Genomic DNA, 19,969 nt, shown 5'->3' with positions numbered 1-19,969 from the left:
GTAAGAAGGGAGGGGGGGGCTCTAATGCTTGACAGCGAGTTCCCAGTTTGATTCCAGGCTGGCCAGACCATTTGCTGCATGTCATTCCCCTGCGCTCTGTCTTTGCTGTCTCTCTAGTCTACACTGTACCTGTCAATAAAGGCTCCAAAAAGCCCCCCAAAAGTTTTTGGCTGTTAGTGGTTACACTGGTACATATTTAGTCTGTGAGAATACCCCTCTCGGCTGAGATGCTGTCAATTCCTAGTTGAAGTAATGGACAGGCACAATTAAAAGCAGAGATGATTGTCATCAATAATAGATGGCGCCTTTGGTGTGTGTGTGCGTGCGCGTGTGTGTGTGTGTGTGTGTGGTGTGTCAGAGGAGGCTCCAGGCACTGTGGTTTCAAGTGTTGTTTTCTGTGTGCGGAGTAGAGATGGATTGCTTTTTTCAAATGCCGGGGTCATCCGAGGTGACAGAGAAAGGCCTTTTTACAGAGGAAGGAGAATTCTACTCCTCAAACAACGCCATGGACAGAAAGTTTATCCTCCACAACAACAGTGACAATAGTTTTTGCGGCAATATTAAGTTTGATTAAAGACGGTGCTCTCCTCAGTTGACCCTGTTCATGCACGTCTCTCCTTTGTTACGACAAGAATTCCCATCTAAAGACGGTGTCATTTCAGACCATAGCTTCTCTCTGGGAGGGGAGCGAAACAAAGGCAGGAATAGTGTCTGCCGTGACACAAAGCAACAATAACTTGGGAATTCTGTACAAAGTAAGAAAACGGGGACTGCACCGCACGAGAGCTGCCTTTTGAAAGCTGTTATGCAGTGCTTGTTTGTGTGTTGTCTGGTGCGTTTACTTTACAGTACAAGACATGACATGTTGGTTGCAAAGTGCTAGTCCCGCCACCTAGACTAAAGGGATTTTTGCACTTTAAGAAGATTATTATCATGGAGATTTTCATGAGAAAACTAATCTCTATACTAATCTATGAGCATCTATGTACTATGCCATAATATATATATATATATATATATAAAAATTCATTATACATCAACATTGATTTGTTCCTCTCAAACAATTATATAACTTTCAGAAAAACTACCTACCTCTCATCTACGTTAGTCGTGGAAACATGACAACAGGAGGAATTTGTTTTGATCTGATAAGTAGTTTATTTAGTTAGATAGCCAGGTAGCCAGTTTCATTTAAATAAAAAGGAAGACACACCGCCATATTTAGGCTAGCACCAGCCTCAATGCAAGACAAAGCATTATTTAATGTTAAACAGAATATTGGTTGATGTGTCCCAAAATTAATTTGATTATTAAAGCAACAAAACTGAGTGAAAACACTGGACGTGAAACAGAGGTTTTTATGTCCTGATTCAAGCGTGTAGTGTGTTATTCAAAATGGCAGGTAGTATACAAAAGTCTGTTTCAAGCTCGAGGCTTAGACGTTTCATTGAGAATTTGTGTCGAAGCTTCAAAGTCCCCCCCCAAAAAAGGCATTTGGGACAGCACCTAATTCCTTCCTTCCTTCCTTCCGTTTTTTCTACTGATTTCTTTAGACATTTAATGCTTTACTTACAGTGTAGAGAGACAGGAAGCTAAGGGTAGAGAGGGGGAAAGATGTGAAACACACGTCTCCGGACAGAATCGAACTGGACACAGTTGCGGTAATTGCTGGCCTCTGTACAGCTCTCCTTTCTATCAAGAAGGATGTATACCATTGTTGGATGGAGACAGCGCCTTTGCCTCTCTAATGTGTGTTTCTTTGTTGTGTGTCTTGCAGTCTGCGGCCCGGGCATCGATATCCGCAATGAAATCAGCCAGTTCAAGCGGCTGGAGAACTGCACGGTGGTGGAGGGCTACCTGCAGATCCTGCTCATCTCCGACAAGACCAGCAACCTCAACCAGGAACTCTTCCGCTCCCTCAGCTTCCCCAAGTTGACCGTCATCACCGACTACCTGCTGCTGTTCCGCGTCTCGGGCCTCGACAGCCTCAGCACGCTCTTCCCCAACCTCAGCGTCATCCGCGGGCGCAACCTCTTCTACAACTACGCCCTGGTGATCTTCGAGATGACCAGCCTCAAGGACATCGGCCTGTACAACCTGAGGAACATCACGCGGGGCGCCATCCGGATCGAGAAGAACCCCGAGCTGTGCTACCTGGACTCGGTGGACTGGTCGCTCATCATGGACGCGGAGTTCAACAACTTTATCAGTGGGAATAAGCAGTCCAAAGAGTGCGGCGACGTCTGCCCGGGCAACAACAACAACAACCCGCTGTGCCGACGCACCATGTTCAACGACAACTACGACTACCGCTGCTGGTCCTCCAACCAGTGTCAGAAAGGTACGTCAACCAGCGTGTGACCAGCAGCCTGTTGGCTTTTAAAAAAATATCCTCATTTTTAGGGTTGTCCGATATTGGCTTTTTACCGATAACCGATATACCGATATTGTCCAACTCTTAATTACCGATACCGATATCAACCGATACCGATATATGCGGGGATTATTGTGATTAGGGTAAGCTCAAATTTCATATCACACACACCATATACAGTAAGAACTCCTGTAACTTATTTATAAAGCAAAAAAAAAAAAAAAAAAAAAAACATTTTTTTTTTCTTTCAAAAACCGATACCGATATTTTCCCGATATCAATTTTTATGCTAATATCGGCCGATAATATCGGGAGGCCGATAATATCGGGAGGCCGATAATATCGGACATCCCTACTCATTTTGCAACAGTGTTACGGTTGTTTTTCTTTTACCCCCAATAAGCACAGTATTCTGTGGTATTTTGTGAGCGCGTTTGTTGTGTGTGATGCGAGCAAACGCAGACGCACGCTTTGATCTAGGTAGGTGGGTTTTTGGAGCTCACAAACACTCTGAAGAAATTGTGCATTTCTTCATCGGGGTGAACAAATCCCATGAATCCACACGGGTGTTTTCTCCTCATTCCTGTCAGGCTGGCAGGATTGTCCACGGGCCAGTGCAAACATCTCTTCTCTGTTCATTATAGAGAACTTGTCTTTAGATCGGGCTATTTGTGGAGTGAGGGATGGCTGCAATATTCAGCACCAGGTATTAGAAAGGCAGACTCAGTTGAGGTTAGAGTCGCTCTGCCAAGAAATGAGCTAGTCTACCTGTCTGGACCTTGCCAGTTAAATATTTGCCTTAGGGACTGTTGGCAATTTATGGAAAGGGGGTATATGGAGGAATTTGGGGGGAGGGTCATCCATGTTTAATTTCAGCCCAGAGGGCAGGGTCAGGCATTTTCTAAAACAGTTCAGTGGCGGGTCATGTAAGTTATATAGTATGTTGGAATTTTGATATTCCTCCATATGCAGGTCTGAGTCCTCCTATTCCACATAGTAAATCACATCTGTTCGGATTTCTCAGTCGGGTTTTTTAGCAGCCAGCGGCAACGTTACTCCTCCTCAACACTATTTCTCTGAGTCAGACAAGGCATTAGAGATGGGGACAACTAGGTCAGCTGTCTTGGGTCCTTGCCTGTTCAAAACTAGAGGGCAGTTGCACAATACGGCGTCATATACTTGTCTCGTAGCCCTTTTCACACAGACTGTATTGCACAAGGAGAGGCTATCGCCACGATCACATGCTTCATGTTAATATTGTATTTTACTGCCTGGCATAAAATCTAACGTTTAGGTTTGTGTTTTTCATTTTGAGGTGTGTTGCTATGATTAGTTTTTATTTTATTTTGTATTGGTTTGTACAAATCCTTTTGAAAAAAGCAAGCACTTGATTGTCCTATTAGGTCAGCAATCATATCGTTTTGGTGTAGAGTAGACTGACTAATGGAGGGCCATTAGTCGTTTTTAAAAGGCTTCAGGGAAATTCACAGCAAACATTATTTTTACTAGAAGAACGGTCACCAGTGTTTGAGGGCTGATTTACTTCACAGGCTGCACATAATAACAAAAACACCACACAGGTCTTCACGATTCCACCCAAACTGAAAACCAGAAACCCAGCCCGAGCCCTGTATGGGTTTGGGGGTCCATCATTTTGGACCCCCGAAGACCTCTAATACAAAGTATTATTATCTGTGCTGCTGAAAGAGGCACAGCATTCACAAGCATTCTCTCCAGAAGAATTATACACTTTTTAACTTCTTCCAACCTGGCATCCCTATATGTCATTATAGGTGAAAATGTGAGCTTGTACTAGATTGGCTATTTTCGCTACACACGGCACCATCATGCTACAAAGTATATAACGGGGCATAAGTGGTCAAAATGACAAAATGACAGTGCTTTACTGTCCTTGTGTGGTATTATGAGACGTTCAGTAATAACTTGTCATGTGGCACATGTCAAAGCAGAGATAATGAGTTCATGGAAAGAAAACTTGTCATGGTTCTAGCATAAACGAAGGTTTATAAGCTGTTGACATCAAGCAGTGCCTTAAGGTTTGGCTGAGTTGTTGTGCTAGTTAGCAGATGTTGATGTAGAAGTAATGTGCGGCCGAGAAGGTGATATCAGTGCCAAGGCATGGGCAGCTAGGCTCCTGTCGCCCTCTATTTGTTTGCTTTGCCTCGACTTTTACACACTGTGGTATGACTGGGCGTCTGCTCTCTCTCTCTCTTCCCCTCTCTCTCTCTCTCTCCCTCTCTTTCTCTCCCTCCCTCTCTCTCTCTCTGAGAGACTGTCTCCGCCGTATCTCGGTGGCGTGTCGTGAATCAAAGGTATGCACAGATGCGTGTTCTCGCTCGGCGAAAAGCTGATGAGGTCGACCTTGAGGCTACAATGAAAACAAAGTTTCAACTCCTGCGAGCATCACCTCCCCTTTTTTCCCCTCAACAGTTGACGGTGGGAAAATGTTCCCCTCAAGCCCCTTGTCTATTGAAGACCTGTGTACAGCTCCCATGGTCAGTTGGGAGTCTCAAACACCGACCCCCACCCCCCCCCACCCCCCCACCCCCGTCAATCCCTCAGAACAAATAGTGGAAATCAACCTCTAGTCCCTTCCTTAGTGACCACCCCTGTTTCTATAGACCAGCTATGGTGTTTACTGTTGTGTTCTTGTTTTCGCTCTGACTGGCCATTTAGTGGACCGGTGGAGTCTTGGAGGTGCGCTGCTGGAGCTTCCTGCGTGTTGTTGTTGCTAGTTTATAGAGGCATTCTTGACTGGTTGGTTATAGTGTTTTTTTTTTAATCCCCGTCATTTAACCCATTAAGACCTGAGGGGCGATTCTACTTGATGCCTTCTAAATCAGTAGTTCTCACACTTTCAAGAGTTTTCCTAGAATAGCAGATGCACTACTATCTGCTATTTTTTAATAGCCAGCATATACAATCTAAAATGACACAGATTCTTTCCTGGTTTTAATGGGTTCATTGTGGAGATCCTTTAGGCTCCACAGCCATTTTGAGCCCTTTGACAAACATGTCATAATTTGTGTGTGTGTGTGTGTGTGTGTGTGTGTGTGTGTGTGTGTGTGTGTGTGTGTGTGTGTGTGTGTGTGTGTGTGTGTGTGTGTGTGTGTGTGTGTGTGTGTGTCTGTGTCTGTGTGTGTGTGTGTGTGTGTGTGTGTGTGTGTGTATGTTTGAGGGGGGGGGGGTTTCTTAAATATATTTAGTTAATTATAAAATGGTATAATTCTGAGGTTTATATTGTCCGTATTCTTTACAATATTGTGCCGTATTCTGCAATAACCTTCAAGTCACAATCCAAAATGGATACACATAATCTTACAGCGCAAGTCTGTTGTTTTCTAGGGTCAGACTAAAGAGACACAGCCAGGGCAACGCTTCAATACGTTTTCTATACACTAGCAAAATCCTCAGGGTTAATTTAACTCTGACAGTGTACAAAATGGAACCAAATGGACCCGTGTGAGGTCTGAGGCCATAAGCAGAGTTCAGGGTAAATGGATTCACCCCAAAGGTCTTTGACACCTCGAGGATACAGATAAAAGCTTTGGGCAACCCCACAGCAGAGACAGAACGACGAGGAGCAACTGAAGTCATAATAATAAGATGAAGCCAGGATTAATGATAGTAGCAACAGAACTACTTTGGGATGCCGGTTAATATTCAGGGCTTGAAGCAGAGATGAGATTTACCCCCTCTTTCTTTCTTTCTCTCTCTCTCTCTCTCTCTCTCTCTCTCTCTCTCTCTCTCTCTCTCTCTCTCTGTGTGTCTCTCTCTGTGTCTCTCTCTATCCCCTCTCCTTCTCTCTCTCTCTCTCTCTCTCTCTCTGTCTCTGTCTTTGAAGGCAAGATGTGTCTACCTCTCTCCCTCCCTGCTCAGATTCCTCCCCCCTCTCCCTTCGCCCCTCTGCATAATTGTCTTGTTTTTCTCCAGTACAGATGTTCCTTCAAGGGCATGCAGTGGTTTTCTAGTCAATACGGACCAGTCTCCTCTTTAATTACAGTACATGGGTAGGGAGTGCTGTCTCCCTAGTACACTACCCTAGCCTGTGGGCCTTCCAGGCAGGCTCACCCAACACAACTCCTCCTCCTCCTCCTCCTCCTCCTCCTCCTCCTCCTCCTCCTCTTCTTGCGTGTTTGTTTGCTCACTAGATACAGATTCAGACAACAGCTCGCCGACCGGTAAAAGCTCTCACTGGGGTTAAATTGCTGTAGTTTGTAATAGTGGTGGGAAAAAAAGGTTCATTTCAGTGAACGAACGATTTCGTTCATGGCAATGATTCGTTCAAATGATTCGTTCGCGTTCTCGTTCTGTAGCGCTATTTTCTAGTGTTCAAAATTTACTCGAGTAAAAGTACAAAAGTATTGGCATCAAAATATACTTAAAGTACCAAAAGTAAAAGTACTAACATATTTGAAAATAGCCGATCTACAAGCTCACAACGCATCGCGTTGCGACGCGTTGTGAGCTTGTAGATCTGCTATTTTCAAATAGCCTAGGTATAAAATAGGGCTTAAGTGGTTAATGTATGTTTTATAATGTTTGTAAGACACCATCGCGGGAACGTTTTTTTTACGTCGCGAGTGAACGTAACAGTTTCAGAAAGTGAACGAGCTCGCTCACGGCAAATGAACTAGTTCTTTCGAACGAATCGATCATGAACGACACATCACTAGTTTGTAACCGTTTCGGCTGTTATAGCTCGGTACGCTCAGGAGAGGGCATGTGCTACGAAAGGCACCCGCTGGCTGGGAGTTTAAGCCAGGTTAATGCCACACTTGTGGCCCCATGGAAGCGAGTGGGAGTGACCGTGTCAGGGAGCGGAGATTGGAGCAGAGGTTCTGGGGGTCCTTTTTTTTGGTGTGTGGCAGGAACACAGGAAAATCATTGCCGTTGGTTTAACTCAGAGAGTGTAAAAATTGACCCACTTTGGTCAATTTTTTACCCTCTCAGATTTAAACGTAACGGCAAGGATTGTACTGTGCAGCGATGCGCGGAGAGGCCCCTAACTGAGGATCCGTGTGTGTGAGGGCCGCTGAGGGGAAATGTCAGACAAAATGTCAAGTATACGAGCGCGCCGCTGGCGAGTGCTCGCTAACACACACACACACACACACACACACACACACACACGCAGGCCCCGCAGGCTTGAAAAACACACCGCCCCCGCCCCGCCCCCGTACCCTTCCTTCCCTTTCCCCCTCCTCTCCTCCCCCTTTTTTCTTTCTTCGCTCCCATCCTCCTCCCTCGTAACGTCGCCCCCCCCCCTCTCTCCTTCATTTATTTCTTCTCTTCACACTTCCTTTGTTCCTCTTGTCTCTTCGTCTTCTCAGCGAAGATCGCTCTCCTCGTACTACCCTTGTCAGTAGTGTTACTAGTGTGGTTTTGTTCTTCAACTCTCTCTCTCTCTCTCTCTCTCTCTCTCTCTCTCTCTCTCTCTCTCTCTCTCTCTCTCTCTACCCCCCTCACTCTTCCGCCGGTCTTATCAGGGCCTGTTAACAGCTCCGGCTGTCGGATATCTCTGCTGTTTACTTGTCGGAGGCATTCTCTCATCACTCCAGCGGCGGCCAGCCCCGCTTGTTTAGCCGAGCCCCGTGTGTGACACTGTGTGTGTGTGTGTGTGTGTGTGTGTGCGTGTGCGTGTGCGTGTGTGTGTGCGCACGCTGCTGTTTGCTTTTAAAACGGGCGGGTCCCGTGACTAAAGTGTGCTCTCTGGCCATGCTTTGAACAGGCCTCTCAGGTCTCTGTGTCCCAGACAGGCATGACTTACCACCTCCCCCCTCCCCCCACCAACGCACGCACGCACACACACACACACACACACACACACACACACACACACACACACACACACACACACACACACACACACACGCACGCACGCACGCATGCACGCGCGAGCGCGCACTTGCCTGTCTTCACATAGCTTGCATGTCTCCTTTATGTGTTGGAATATTAACTTACAGTATGCTCAGCCACACAGGCACTCACTTTATTCAGACCCCCCCCCCCTTAATCCCACACCCCATTACGCACAAGTGATTTGAAGAACCTTAGTTAATGTAACTCGGAGAGTGTCTCTGGGTTACATTAACACTGAGGATTTGACTGTGTGATGTCCCACATGCTGTAAACCGATATTGATTTTTGCAAATGGCAGACAGCCCTCTGCCCCCTTTCTGAAGTGTTTGATAAATCAAAAATGTTAATCATTGCAATCCTGTGAGACTACGGACATACGTGCCGTCGTCGCCATTCCTTTCTAACGAGGCACATCTCATGGCCGGTGCAGTCGGGTTCATTTCAGGGTTAACACCGGGGAACAAAAGAGGAAAAGAAAAGACGTGTGGTAGTATTATTATGCTGGACATTCAGTCCATTAGCCTGGTTGAGCGTTAGCGCTGTTGGGGAGTGAGGGGAAAACCTGCCCTGCTATGCCATGCAGAGCCTGAGCTCTCTATGTCCCTGTTCTGAACCCAGGCACACACCCAGCAGAGGAAAGGCATTTAGGAGCCTTGGCAGTTGTTGGCAGAGATCTCCTGCTTAACCCTGAGAGACTTATTTTTTTTTTTTTTGCATTTGATAATCTGTTTACTCCTGGTATGCCCAAAGAGACCAACTTGATATCACTGCTCCCAGCACTCTGACCCTGACTGAAGTGTGACTTCTGCGATATAATAACCATCACAGTTTCCTTAAATCACTGTGTTACGAACGCACACGAAAGTGCACATTAATTAAAAGTATACTGTTTGTGGAGCAATCTGGATAAGCCAGATGTACCAGCTATGCAACACATCTGGAATTGAACTGTCTCAACATAGGAAAACTTTGAATCTGGAAGGGTAAAGAGAAAAAAAAGAAGAACTTCCATGTGCGACCCAGCAGATCATTCGTTTGTACAATTGGAGTTCAAATAATGGAGTAAAACCGTGCACCAGGTCAGCTATAGTACGATTTGTCCTTTTTTTATACTGTGGATTGTTTTGGTGGCTAGCTAGACTAATTTGTCTCATGGAGGAATTGTAGGCAAGGAAATGGTATAACAAATGGAAGGCCCAGCTTCTCATCCTTCATGGGAGCTTTTTGTGTATTGATTTTTTCCCCCCATACGCAATCTCAGACAGTAGCTGGTTCTCCTGGTCGACGAGATTAGGAGTGTTCAGGAGCGATTGACTTGTGTAAGAATTATGCCTCCCGGCATGTGTGCGGTACTGGAGCTATACGGCGTTATTGATACATTATGTACAACGCCTATATGTTGAATTGGATGGAAAGAGTCTGCCCCTTTAAGCGAGTATATAAGGTAGACATTCCTGCTGGCTTAGTCACTGCAGTTGTGAGGGGATAGAGAGGGGAAAATACACAGTGCAAGCTGTATGTGCAGACACTTTGTGCCGGGACATACGGAGACTGTTTGTATGGAATGAATAGGAGTGAGACTGTTGACAGCAGTGATGATATGAACGTGGGCGTGGTGTATTTGTGTGTGTGTGTGTGTGTGTGTGTGTGTGTGTGTGTGTGTGTGTGTGTGTGTGTGTGTGTGTGTGTGTGTGCGTGTGCGTGTGCGTGCGTGTGCTTCTGCGTGTGTGTGCGTGTGTGTGTGCATGTGCGCGTGTGGCATCATCTGTCTGTACGGCTGTCAGAGCCAAGGTACTGGGGATGTATCTTCTGTGATTTGTTTGTCATTAGATTTGTTTCTGTTTTTGTGTGTGTTGAACCAACACAATCGCGCGGCCGTTCTCCAGGACACGCAAGGCGCTGCGTTTCAATATTGAAAGGCATTTTCTCTGAGGTTTATCAAAGGGCTGTGGTGAGGGACAGGATGCAGCCAGGCAGGCTTGGAGAGCTCGGTGCTTTCCTGGGAGAGAGAGAGAGGGGGCGGGGTGGGGTGGGTGGGCGGCTATGGTACAGTGACTCAATGCCCATGCATCCTTCTCTTCCACCCGGCCCCACACTCCGTGTGCCGCTCATTTGTGTGTGTGTGTGTGAAGGCTCCGGGGGGGGAGGGAGGGGCTCTGCCAAGCACCCGTGTGCCCCTCACGATGCCACTCACGCCACTGATCGGGCCCGTTCGCGTACCGTACGCCTTCCCCACAAGCCCTCACCGCACTAAACGGCGGCCTAATCAGATCCATCATCTTCTGCTCCACAGCCTCTCTGAGCACCGGCTGCTCATTCCGTGGGTCACCACAGCTCCTTGGGAGCAGGAGAAAATGAGTCTGGGAAAGAGAGAGAGAGAGAGAGAGAAAGAAAGAGAGAGAGAAAACAACAGAGAAAACAACGTGGCTAGTGCTGTGCTAGCTTTGCCTTGCTGCACGCCCAGGTTTGGCTAACTCCTCGGCTAAAGAGCGGAAGAGTGCAGCGCCGCCACACATCACAGGAGACGGTGTCCGTATGGGATCGATCTGGGGGGGGGGGGTGTAATCAACATACAGAGAACGCACTCGTCCCATTCAGTTAACCCCAGCCTTGCTGGCACGATGTGTGTGTACGCTTGCTAGCGCGCCCTTGTCTTTATTATTTCCCCGGAGGACTGGAGAGACTATCGATTCTCTGTGTGGCTACTCCGCCGCGGTGCCATTGAAAATAAATAAATTAGAGAAGGCAGGCACAGAGCTCCCTTCATGGCAGCCTTGTGCGTGAAGACCCCCCCCTAGCCCCCTTTCCCCAACTCGCTCTCTCTCTGTCTTTGTTTTCTCAGACGCTTATGTCTTTTTAAAGAGCGGTCGGGGGCATGCAAACTGACAGGCCGTAAATAGGGTTCTGTGTGAGCTGAGAGCGAGAGAGAGAGAGATAGAGAGAGGTTGGGGAGATAAAGAGAGAGACGAGGAGAGAGAAAGAAAGAGACAGAGAGACATGGAGAAGATGGCTAGAGGACAACGGATTCCCCCCTGCACCTCACTGAGAAATGTTTTATCTGCTAACAGAAGACATTGATCAGGCACAATACTTCAGTCTGCTGTTCTTATGACATAGGAATAATGAAGTGGTACTAATGGCAGCGGCATCCATTTCATTGTCCAACTTTTCAGTTATTCGCTTGCATAAGAGTGCTTCTTAACTTAAACCCTTGCCTCTCCATTAGCAAAAAAAAAACATATCGCGTTTAATTACCGTAATCACCCAACACACATTGCTACACAGTCGCACGGAAATAACAAAAGTTTGGGGGTCTGCATTCCTGAGTGCTGACAGTAGTTTCCTAGTGTACATGTGTGGGCGCGCGTGCGAGTGAATGCGTGCAAGTATACATTTGTGTGCCTGTACGTTATGTGTGTGTATTTCGGTCTGTCTCACTACATTCCATGTACGCCCCCCCCCCCCCCCCTCCTTTGCGTTCCCTCTGCTGGCCTCTGCCACATTTCCTCCCATCTAGGTCACATTCATAAATGTCATTCTGAGGACTTTTAGCAGGAGATCTTAATACGTTCGCCCATAATAGAGGCCTTCTTCACTGAACTACCTCAGAACCTGAGCTCTCTCTCGGAGTGAGGGGGAGGGTGTCTGTTTGCTTACAAATAGTTTTTCTGCTCAATTGGTTTTATTGGTTGCCTTGGACTTTTGCGAGTCACGGGGGCGCGTAGTGGCGAGCGCGATTGGTCAAAATGGAATTCCGCGTTACCTCGCACGTTGACTCGTTTTGAGTTCCTCCCAAAAGCTAAATTGTAACATATTCCGTTTCCTTCACTGCGTGAGCAGAGCGCAGTGAGACTTGTGAAAAAAGCCACACGTGTCGACAACTGCTATTGCTGAGTTGGAGACGTCGATGACAACCTGTGTCTTTTCTGCCGTAATTTTCAATTTGATTGTGGCGTTTGGAAAAGTTTCATTCATGATGATGATATGCTTATACAGTGTGTTATTGTCCATGTATGAACAGCAGGGCCTATTGTCCCATTGATGGCTGACCCTGAGAGTTTATCCGACTCCTGTCCTCTGTGGCCTACAAAGGACTCCTCTCAAAGTGCTGACAGATTGGCCCCTTTTCCAAGGTTTCCTCTCATAGCCTTGATTGACCAAAATAGGACCTGTGTCAAGCTGCTTGCCTCTTAACCCATTAAGACCTGGAGAAGCATCTGTGTCACTTCTTGATTTGAGCTAAAAACGCATTATTTTACACTTTGGCTATTCAAAAATAGCAGATATACAAGCTCATTGCGCGGCACCGAGTGCCGCGCTACGAGCTTGTAGATCTGCTATTTTTGAAAAATCGAGAAAATTTTGTTCAAATCTTTGAATATTTATTTTTCAAAGCGAACATTTGTAACTCAAACCTTTGCCGCTGGGGGTCCCTGGAACAACATATGTTGAGATGGGGGTCCGCGGCCAAATAAATATGCATTTTGGGTTCTTTGACAGGATTTAGAAGACATTTTGTAGAATCGGAACCTCAGGCCTTAATGGGCTAAGAGACACGATGGCACACGCACGTAACCGCACGCGCACACACACACACACACACACACACACACACACACACACACACACACACACACACACACACACACACAACACACACACACACACACACATCCATCACCTCTCACGACTCACGTGCCATCTCTCAGTCTCTCCTTTGACACATTTTCCCAAATATGTGCCCAGTTGTGTGCCCACTATGTGTGTGTGTGTGTGTGTGTGTGTGTGTGTGTGTATGAATGGCTGCCCAGAGTGTGTTTAGTGTAGTAGTGTAGACGTAGCGCTAGCCAGCCAGCTTGATGTCTTTTTGAGCCACTCAGTTCCTCTGTGATACGGCTGCCTGCTGCCTTCTGGCCGTGCAGCACGGAAGCCGTGACTCATCTTTGCTCTCAACGCTCATTCATAATCTGTGTGAATACTATGACTTCCTCTCGCAGCGCCGCCCGTGGGGCCCCCGGCTCTGTGGTAGGTTCCGCTCAGCCCTGCCGTAGTAAATGGCAGGAAGGATGAGGGCTATCTCCGCCTGTTAGTGACGCTCCTGTGTCCGCCTGTTTTAGTGATGTTCCTCACGGAGGTGAGAGGGAGGTGGAGTGGACTCACTGCCTCTCAGCCTGACCTGGAGTTGCCATTTCTCAGTCTGGACAGTAACTGAGTACATTTACTTGAAGTACTGTACTTAAGTACATTTTTGAAGTATTTGCTTTTTGTTTTTGTTTCCTCTACATTTCTATGAAGGGACTCTTGGGACCCAAACGTACAAAAACATATTAGGAATGGAAGAAATAGCTATATTATTAATACATGGAGGCACACTGTTCCTTTGATGAAAACATTTAGAGAAAATGTGCGGGTATCAAAAACGATTTGAATATTGAAGTTTTGGTCCATCAGTGTCAAGATGTCATTTTTAACCACTGAAAATAGTGAAAATAGCCGATTTACAAGCTCACAACACATTGCACATGATGTGTTGTGAGGCTTTTAGATCAGCTATTTTCCCAATTTCATTTAAAAAAATATATTATTATTATATTTTAAACTCTTTGAACATGTTTTCCCACAATGATATAGGCCTAAAATAGGGAAGCCTGGGTGAAAGTGTGTCTGAGAGGGTCTGTTCTGCTCCGTGTAGTGCAGACCTGTCCAAGCTGTTGGGCAGGCTTGTCATAGCCAGGCAGATAATGCACTGTGCTCCCACGTAAAGCTCTCAGAGCGCAAGTTTATTCGAATGTAGACCAGGGGTCTTCAACGTTTTCAGGCCAAGGACCCCCTAGCTGAGAGAGAGATGAAGCAGGGACCCCCTCTACATATTGTATAAAATTGTGTTATAGATTAAACATTTTTTTGTTTACTTGGTCTGCTCTTTTTTCCCTCTACACCTATACCTCTTTGCCAAAAATAGCCGATCTACAAGCTCACAACGCCTCGCAGCGCGAGGCGTTGTGAGCTTTTAGATCTGCTATTTTTGGCTAAAGTTCTGCTCAGAAAAAGAGATACTAGGGTTCAAGTAGTAGAAGATAAGAAGATTATCATATCACGCAAAGATTTGGCGGACCCCCTGTAGTAACTCTGAGGACCCCCTAGGGGTCCCGGACCCCCTGTTGAAGACCCCTGATGTAGACCAAAACAAAGAAAATGTCCTGCTGAGGCGATGGTGCGTGTGCGTGGTTTATAGGTGGATATATATAATGCTACAGAGGAGAAAACATAGTGTCCTCACTTGGGCTGTGGAAGTTTGTCAGGTTTACTGTGGTCGCAGAAACACTCCTCTCAAGTTCTTTCCCCCCCGTGTGTTGTTTGTGTGTGTGTGCGCGCATGTGAGTGTTTGTGTGGATGTGGTGGTGGTAGTAATGATGGTGAGTGGGGTTATGTGTGTGTGTGTGTGTGTGTGCGCGTGTGTGCGAGTGTTTGTGTGGATGTGGTGGTGGTAGTAATGATGGTGGGGGTGGGGTGGGGGCTATCTCCTGTCTGCATCTTGCTCTCCTCTCCACACATGGCTGAAATGTGTGTGAGATTGTTTCTTTTGAAGGCAGATCCTCTTCCTCGGGGCATGTCAGAGTGTGTGTGTGCGTGTGTGTGTGTGTGTGAGTGCATGTGTGTGTGCGTGTGTGTGTGTGTGATTTGTCCTGTTTGAAAGCAGGGAATGTCGGTGCTGAAATGCCCTGCATAGAGATGTGGATGGGGGGGGGGGGGGGGGGGGGGGGGGGGGGCGGGTGACTGCTGGGCACACAGCCTCATTATCATTGTATACTAAAGCAACGCTCCACATGAGTCATGGGCCTATGGCTGTGTGCGTGCGTGCGTGCGTTTGCGTGCGTGTGAGTGCGAGCACGTGCACTGGATGCTTTTATACATCAATAAAAAGAGATATCAAGCAGGCCACATAGTGATATAGCAGTGTTTTTATCATCTGTTCTTTTTGCGAGCTTGTGCATGCTGAGGAGATGAAAGAGCGCCATAAAATTACAAAGGAAATCTTACGGCGTTACTCAGCTAATTGCAATGCCTCCGATAACCACATACTTCCCCCTTTGTAACCCTTTTTTCCCCGAGCGTCACCTCACCCGTCCTCCAGTGTGAGGAGCTACGGTTACCTCGCTCCAAAACCCAAGTTAATCTTCACTCAGTTCATCCGACATTCTCTCACATTGCCCGTTATCTTTCGACAAGCATCGCCGACGATAGCACAGCCTGGCCCTCATCTAATGACCGTCTGGCATCGGTCTGCTGTCTGTCAGTGAGGGGAAAGAAGAATGACCTTGACCCCTGTCTGTCTGGGGGCCTCCCCCTCTTCCTCTCTCTCTTTCTACCCCGGCTTGTTTGGGTGCGATCCCCATGGGCCCAGTCAGTGCAGTTGTCATCGCCCCGGCCTAATGGGCACAGGTGGCTGTGTGTGGGGGGCTCCTCTTTGCTCTCCTCCTCCAGCCCTCTTTGGCCCCGGCCCGGCTCTCTTTTGGCAGAGAGCGGCGGCTGCTTTGGCAGGCCGCCGCGATGTAGCCGCTCGCTCCAGCAGCCCTGAACTGTTTGTTGCCACCAGTTGCCTGCTTTGTTGAGCGTTGGGGGTGGCCCTCTCCGCGCGTGAAATATGGCCCTCGGGCGGCTCGCCGGGACGGGTCTGCTCCTGCTCAGAGAATGTGATTTAAGTGGAAGTGTGTGACGGCGCTGTGATGAGCCTTTTTGAAAAGATTTGGAGTGCTTATGGTGTTATTACTCATCTCACTGTTTGGAGAGAAAGAGAGACGTGCCCCATAAGTGGCATCGCTCACAATGACTAATCATGGATGAATCTGGGTTCCTGAGTCATCCATGCTGCCTCCCCCCTTCCCCCAGGACACACACACACACACACACACGCACACGCGCACATGCACACGCATACGCGTTTGTGTGTGTGTGTGTGTGTGTGTGTGGGGGGGGGGGGGCAGTGGTGGAAAGTAAGTACATGTACTCAAGTACTGTACTTAAGTACAATTTTGAGGTATTTGTACTTTACTTGACTATTTCCAATTTCCAATACTTTTAGTTCTACTCCACTGCATCTCAGAGGCAAATATTGCATTTTTACTCCACTACAATTATTTGAAAGCTTTAGTTACTAGTTACTTTGTGAAACTTAGATTAACCACTTCAGCCATAGCTATTTGAATATAGCCGATCTGCAAGCTCACAACTGACAGTTGTGAGCTTGTAGATCTGCTATTTTCAAAGGAGTCTTATACATTTTGAAAATACATAATGAGTACTTTTACTTTTAGTACTTAAGTATATTTTGAAGCCAATACTTTTGTACTTGCACCCAAGTCAATTTTGAATTCCGGACTTTTACTTGTATCGGAGTATTTTATACATTGCAGTATTGATACGTCTACTTAAGTAAAACATGTGAGTACTTTCTCCAAGGGTGATGGTGTGTCTTCAAGTCTTAGGATGGAGAGGATACATACATACATAGTGATACAGCTATGCTCCCATGCAGCAGTATAAGACAGCAGGTTGTTAAGGTGTCAGACTAATATAGAGGTCTCTGGAGGCCTGGAGGCCCCTGGCCTGCAGCTCTCTGTCTCTGTCTCAAGGCCACGTTGTCGTCACCTGGGAGCCGCTGGCTGCTGTCCTCATTCAGCCCCTGCAAACTGTCTTATGGGACCCTCTCTGGACGCTGATTCTCAGTTCTTGACTGTCTTAAGTGCACTGTGTGTGTGTGTGTGTGTGTGTGTGTGTGTGTGTGTGTGTGTGTGTGTGTGTGTGTGTGTGTGTGTGTGTGTGTGTGTGTGTGTGTGTGTGTGTTTTTCTGTTTCTGCGTTGTGTCTGTGTCTGTCTAAATCTCTTTCTCTTGGCTAATAGCCAGACTGGCTAGTCTGGCTATTTAGGCTTACCACTGATAGAGTAGAGTGGACGGTTGAAAATAGAGCGTGTGTGTGTGTGTGTGTGTGTGTGTGTGGTGCATTAGCGGTCCTTTCATCTGCTCCGTCCTCTTGTGGCTGATGAAAGCGCGTTAGTTGATAAGCATCCAGGAGGTCCTTTGAAGTCCCCGTCTGGGCCCACCCCCACTATTAAAAAGTGCGTCAGCTCTGGAGACAGGGCTACCTGGGCTTGTTTGCACTTGAGCCGTGGTGCTTCAGGAGTTGCCTCTCTCTGTCTGGTAAACATGACAGGCGCTATAGCCCACAGCCCGCGTGTAAACACCGGCCCATTCTTCATTCATCTTTTATTAGGTTACATTACTCACTCGCACGTAGTGGTGGACGACGTGGCCTCTCCTCCCTGCCGAGGCCAGCCGGCCTTGCTAATATGTCCGTCGGCTCCGTCGTAGCGTCTCATCCGCCACCACGACTCTCTGATTAGCTGCAGCTTGTGAGTGGGAAAATACGCTTAAATAACTCCTCGCGATGCGGCGGGGAGGTCTTCCGTAACGGAAGACCCTCTTTTCACTGAGTTTCGACCAAGCTATTTTAAGAGCAACTATACAAATTATACTTAAACATGGGGTTTAATATTCTGTATGCCTTCATACTTGATACGCATCAAATAAACCGATCTCATATCGCATGCATGTACTATAATTATACTGTCTAGTTTGCCCAAATTATCCAAGCTTTAAAAATAAAACTAGCCCATAACTTAGTGGAACTTTGGCGACTCCTCCTCTAAATGCATTTCAGTTATCTACAGTACTAATATACATTCATACATGTGTTTGTTTATTTGATGCATATCAAGTATGAAGGCATACAGACTACTATCCATGTTTTACCGTAATATGGATAGATTATCTTAAAGGGATAGTTCACCCAAAACATTACTTTTTTTCTAGTATCGATTAGTCACCCCATGGAGACTTGAATTAATGGATATTTTTTTAGTTTTTGACGCATTCCTAAGTCAATCATTTGATGACTCCTACCGAAACCGCTGCCGGTCATCAAATTATTGGCTTAGGAATGCGAAAAAAATAAAGTATAAAAAAAAAGGAATGCGACAAAAAACAAAAAAAATATCCATGAATTCATGTCTCCATGGGGTGACTAATCGATAGAAAAAAAGTCATTTTGGGGGTGAACTATCCCTTATAATAGGCTCTATGCACAGCAGCCATATTGGGAATACATTGGGCCTCTTCTTACTTCCTTCACAGGTGTTACCAATGATGCTAATGAAGGCACCGTTCCATTCTGCTCAGCGTGCTGATATCGTGCATGTTGGCTCACTAGAAACACTCCATTTTGGTTCCCAAATGGCCCCTTATGGTGAGTGTGTAACTCTGAGAGTGTACAAATGGAACCAAATGGACCCTTCCGGGTCCATTTGGTTCCATTTGTACACTCTCAGAGTTATGGGGGTCCTTCAAAATAAGACAACCACTATGCCACACTAAATGGAACAGAGCCTTAATTAGTATCATTGGTAACACCTGTGAAGGAAGTAAGGCAGGGGCCCAATTCATTCCCAATATGGCTGCTGTGCATAGAGCCTATTGCGTGGGCGAAACGCGGTTGAAAAAGGGGTCTTTCCGGGGGAATAACACAAGGCCATGGCACCGTGTCACACAGTGCCTCCCCCAGGCCTTCAGACACCGTCCTTCCCATATGTTTTTTTTGTTTCCACTTCTCCCAGGTCAGACATGCAGTAACTTGTAAAAAAAAAAAAAGCGCTTGTTTTTGCATTCCACCCACCTTCCTGCATGATATATGGTTTACCTTCTCGCTGCTTTGTTTTCTCCCTAGCCCCCTCCTCCACCTCCTCCTCCTCCTCCACCTGTGGGTGTTGTGATGACATGGATGCTTCTGTTTTCTTAAGGAAAGCCCCTCAGAGGCCTCACCCTGCTCCCGTTCTCCTCGGTTCAGGCGTTCGTATACTGTCTGCTGCAGTTGACGGCGGAGAGGGAGACTGAAGCTATCTGTTTATTATCATCTGTTTATACTTGTCGCTGTGGTGTGTGTGTGTGGGCACACACACGTATCTCAAGCCTTTTTTGGATGTAGATTGTTCACTGAGATGGCGTTGCTTCATATGCGGCGGCCTGGTGGTGTATTAACCCATTAAGACCTGAGGCAGATGAAAAAAATGTTTTCTAAATCCTAACGCTTTAAAAAATACATATATATTCAAAGATTTTCACAAATGTTCACGATTTTACAAAAAATAGCAGATCTACAAGCTCATAGCGCGGCACTCGGTGCCGCGCTATGAGCTTGTATATCTGCTATTTTTGAATAGCCTAAAGAAATAAAAACATCACACCCTGTGTGAAGGTAGCGGCGCCTTTGATACATTATGTCATCGATATGTGTTTATAATGTTATAGCCATGTGTCACGTGAAGCTTGACCAATCACTTTGTTGACGGGTCTGACCAATCAGAACGTTGACGGGTCTGACCAATCAGAACGTTGACGGTGAACACGGACAAAGTCAGGTATAGAGCAGGATCCGCTCTATACCTAAAGGTATAGAGCGGCTAGCGCCGCTAAAAATGACACAGATGCGTTCCCGGTCTTAGTGGGTTAACAAGTAGTATGGCCCGCTGGATTTGCATGCAGGCAAAATCACAGGAGTCGTCCGATCAAGCCTTGCCTTTGTGTACGCTATAATCATTGTTTTTTTTTCTTCAAACCCTCGCGCTCTGTGGATAAGACGAGCTCCAAGGGTCATCTTA

At 46.7% G+C, this 19,969-nt stretch overlaps 1 protein-coding gene across 1 annotated transcript in view; it reads left to right on the top strand.

The window, feature by feature from the left end:
* igf1ra (insulin-like growth factor 1a receptor) overlaps nucleotides 1-19,969 on the top strand; it is a 126,901-nt gene that overhangs the window by 10,127 nt on the left and 96,805 nt on the right. Inside the window, exon 2 of the mRNA XM_084060689.1 lies at nucleotides 1,778-2,341. Coding sequence (XP_083916815.1) covers nucleotides 1,778-2,341 — 564 coding nt within the window. The remainder of the gene's footprint in view (nucleotides 1-1,777; nucleotides 2,342-19,969) is intronic.

The sequence above is a fragment of the Gymnoscopelus microlampas genome (genome assembly GCF_963454915.1).
Source record: "Gymnoscopelus microlampas genome assembly, chromosome: 6".
NCBI lineage: Eukaryota > Metazoa > Chordata > Actinopteri > Myctophiformes > Myctophidae > Gymnoscopelus > Gymnoscopelus microlampas.
This window is presented reverse-complemented; position numbering and strand designations above follow the sequence as displayed.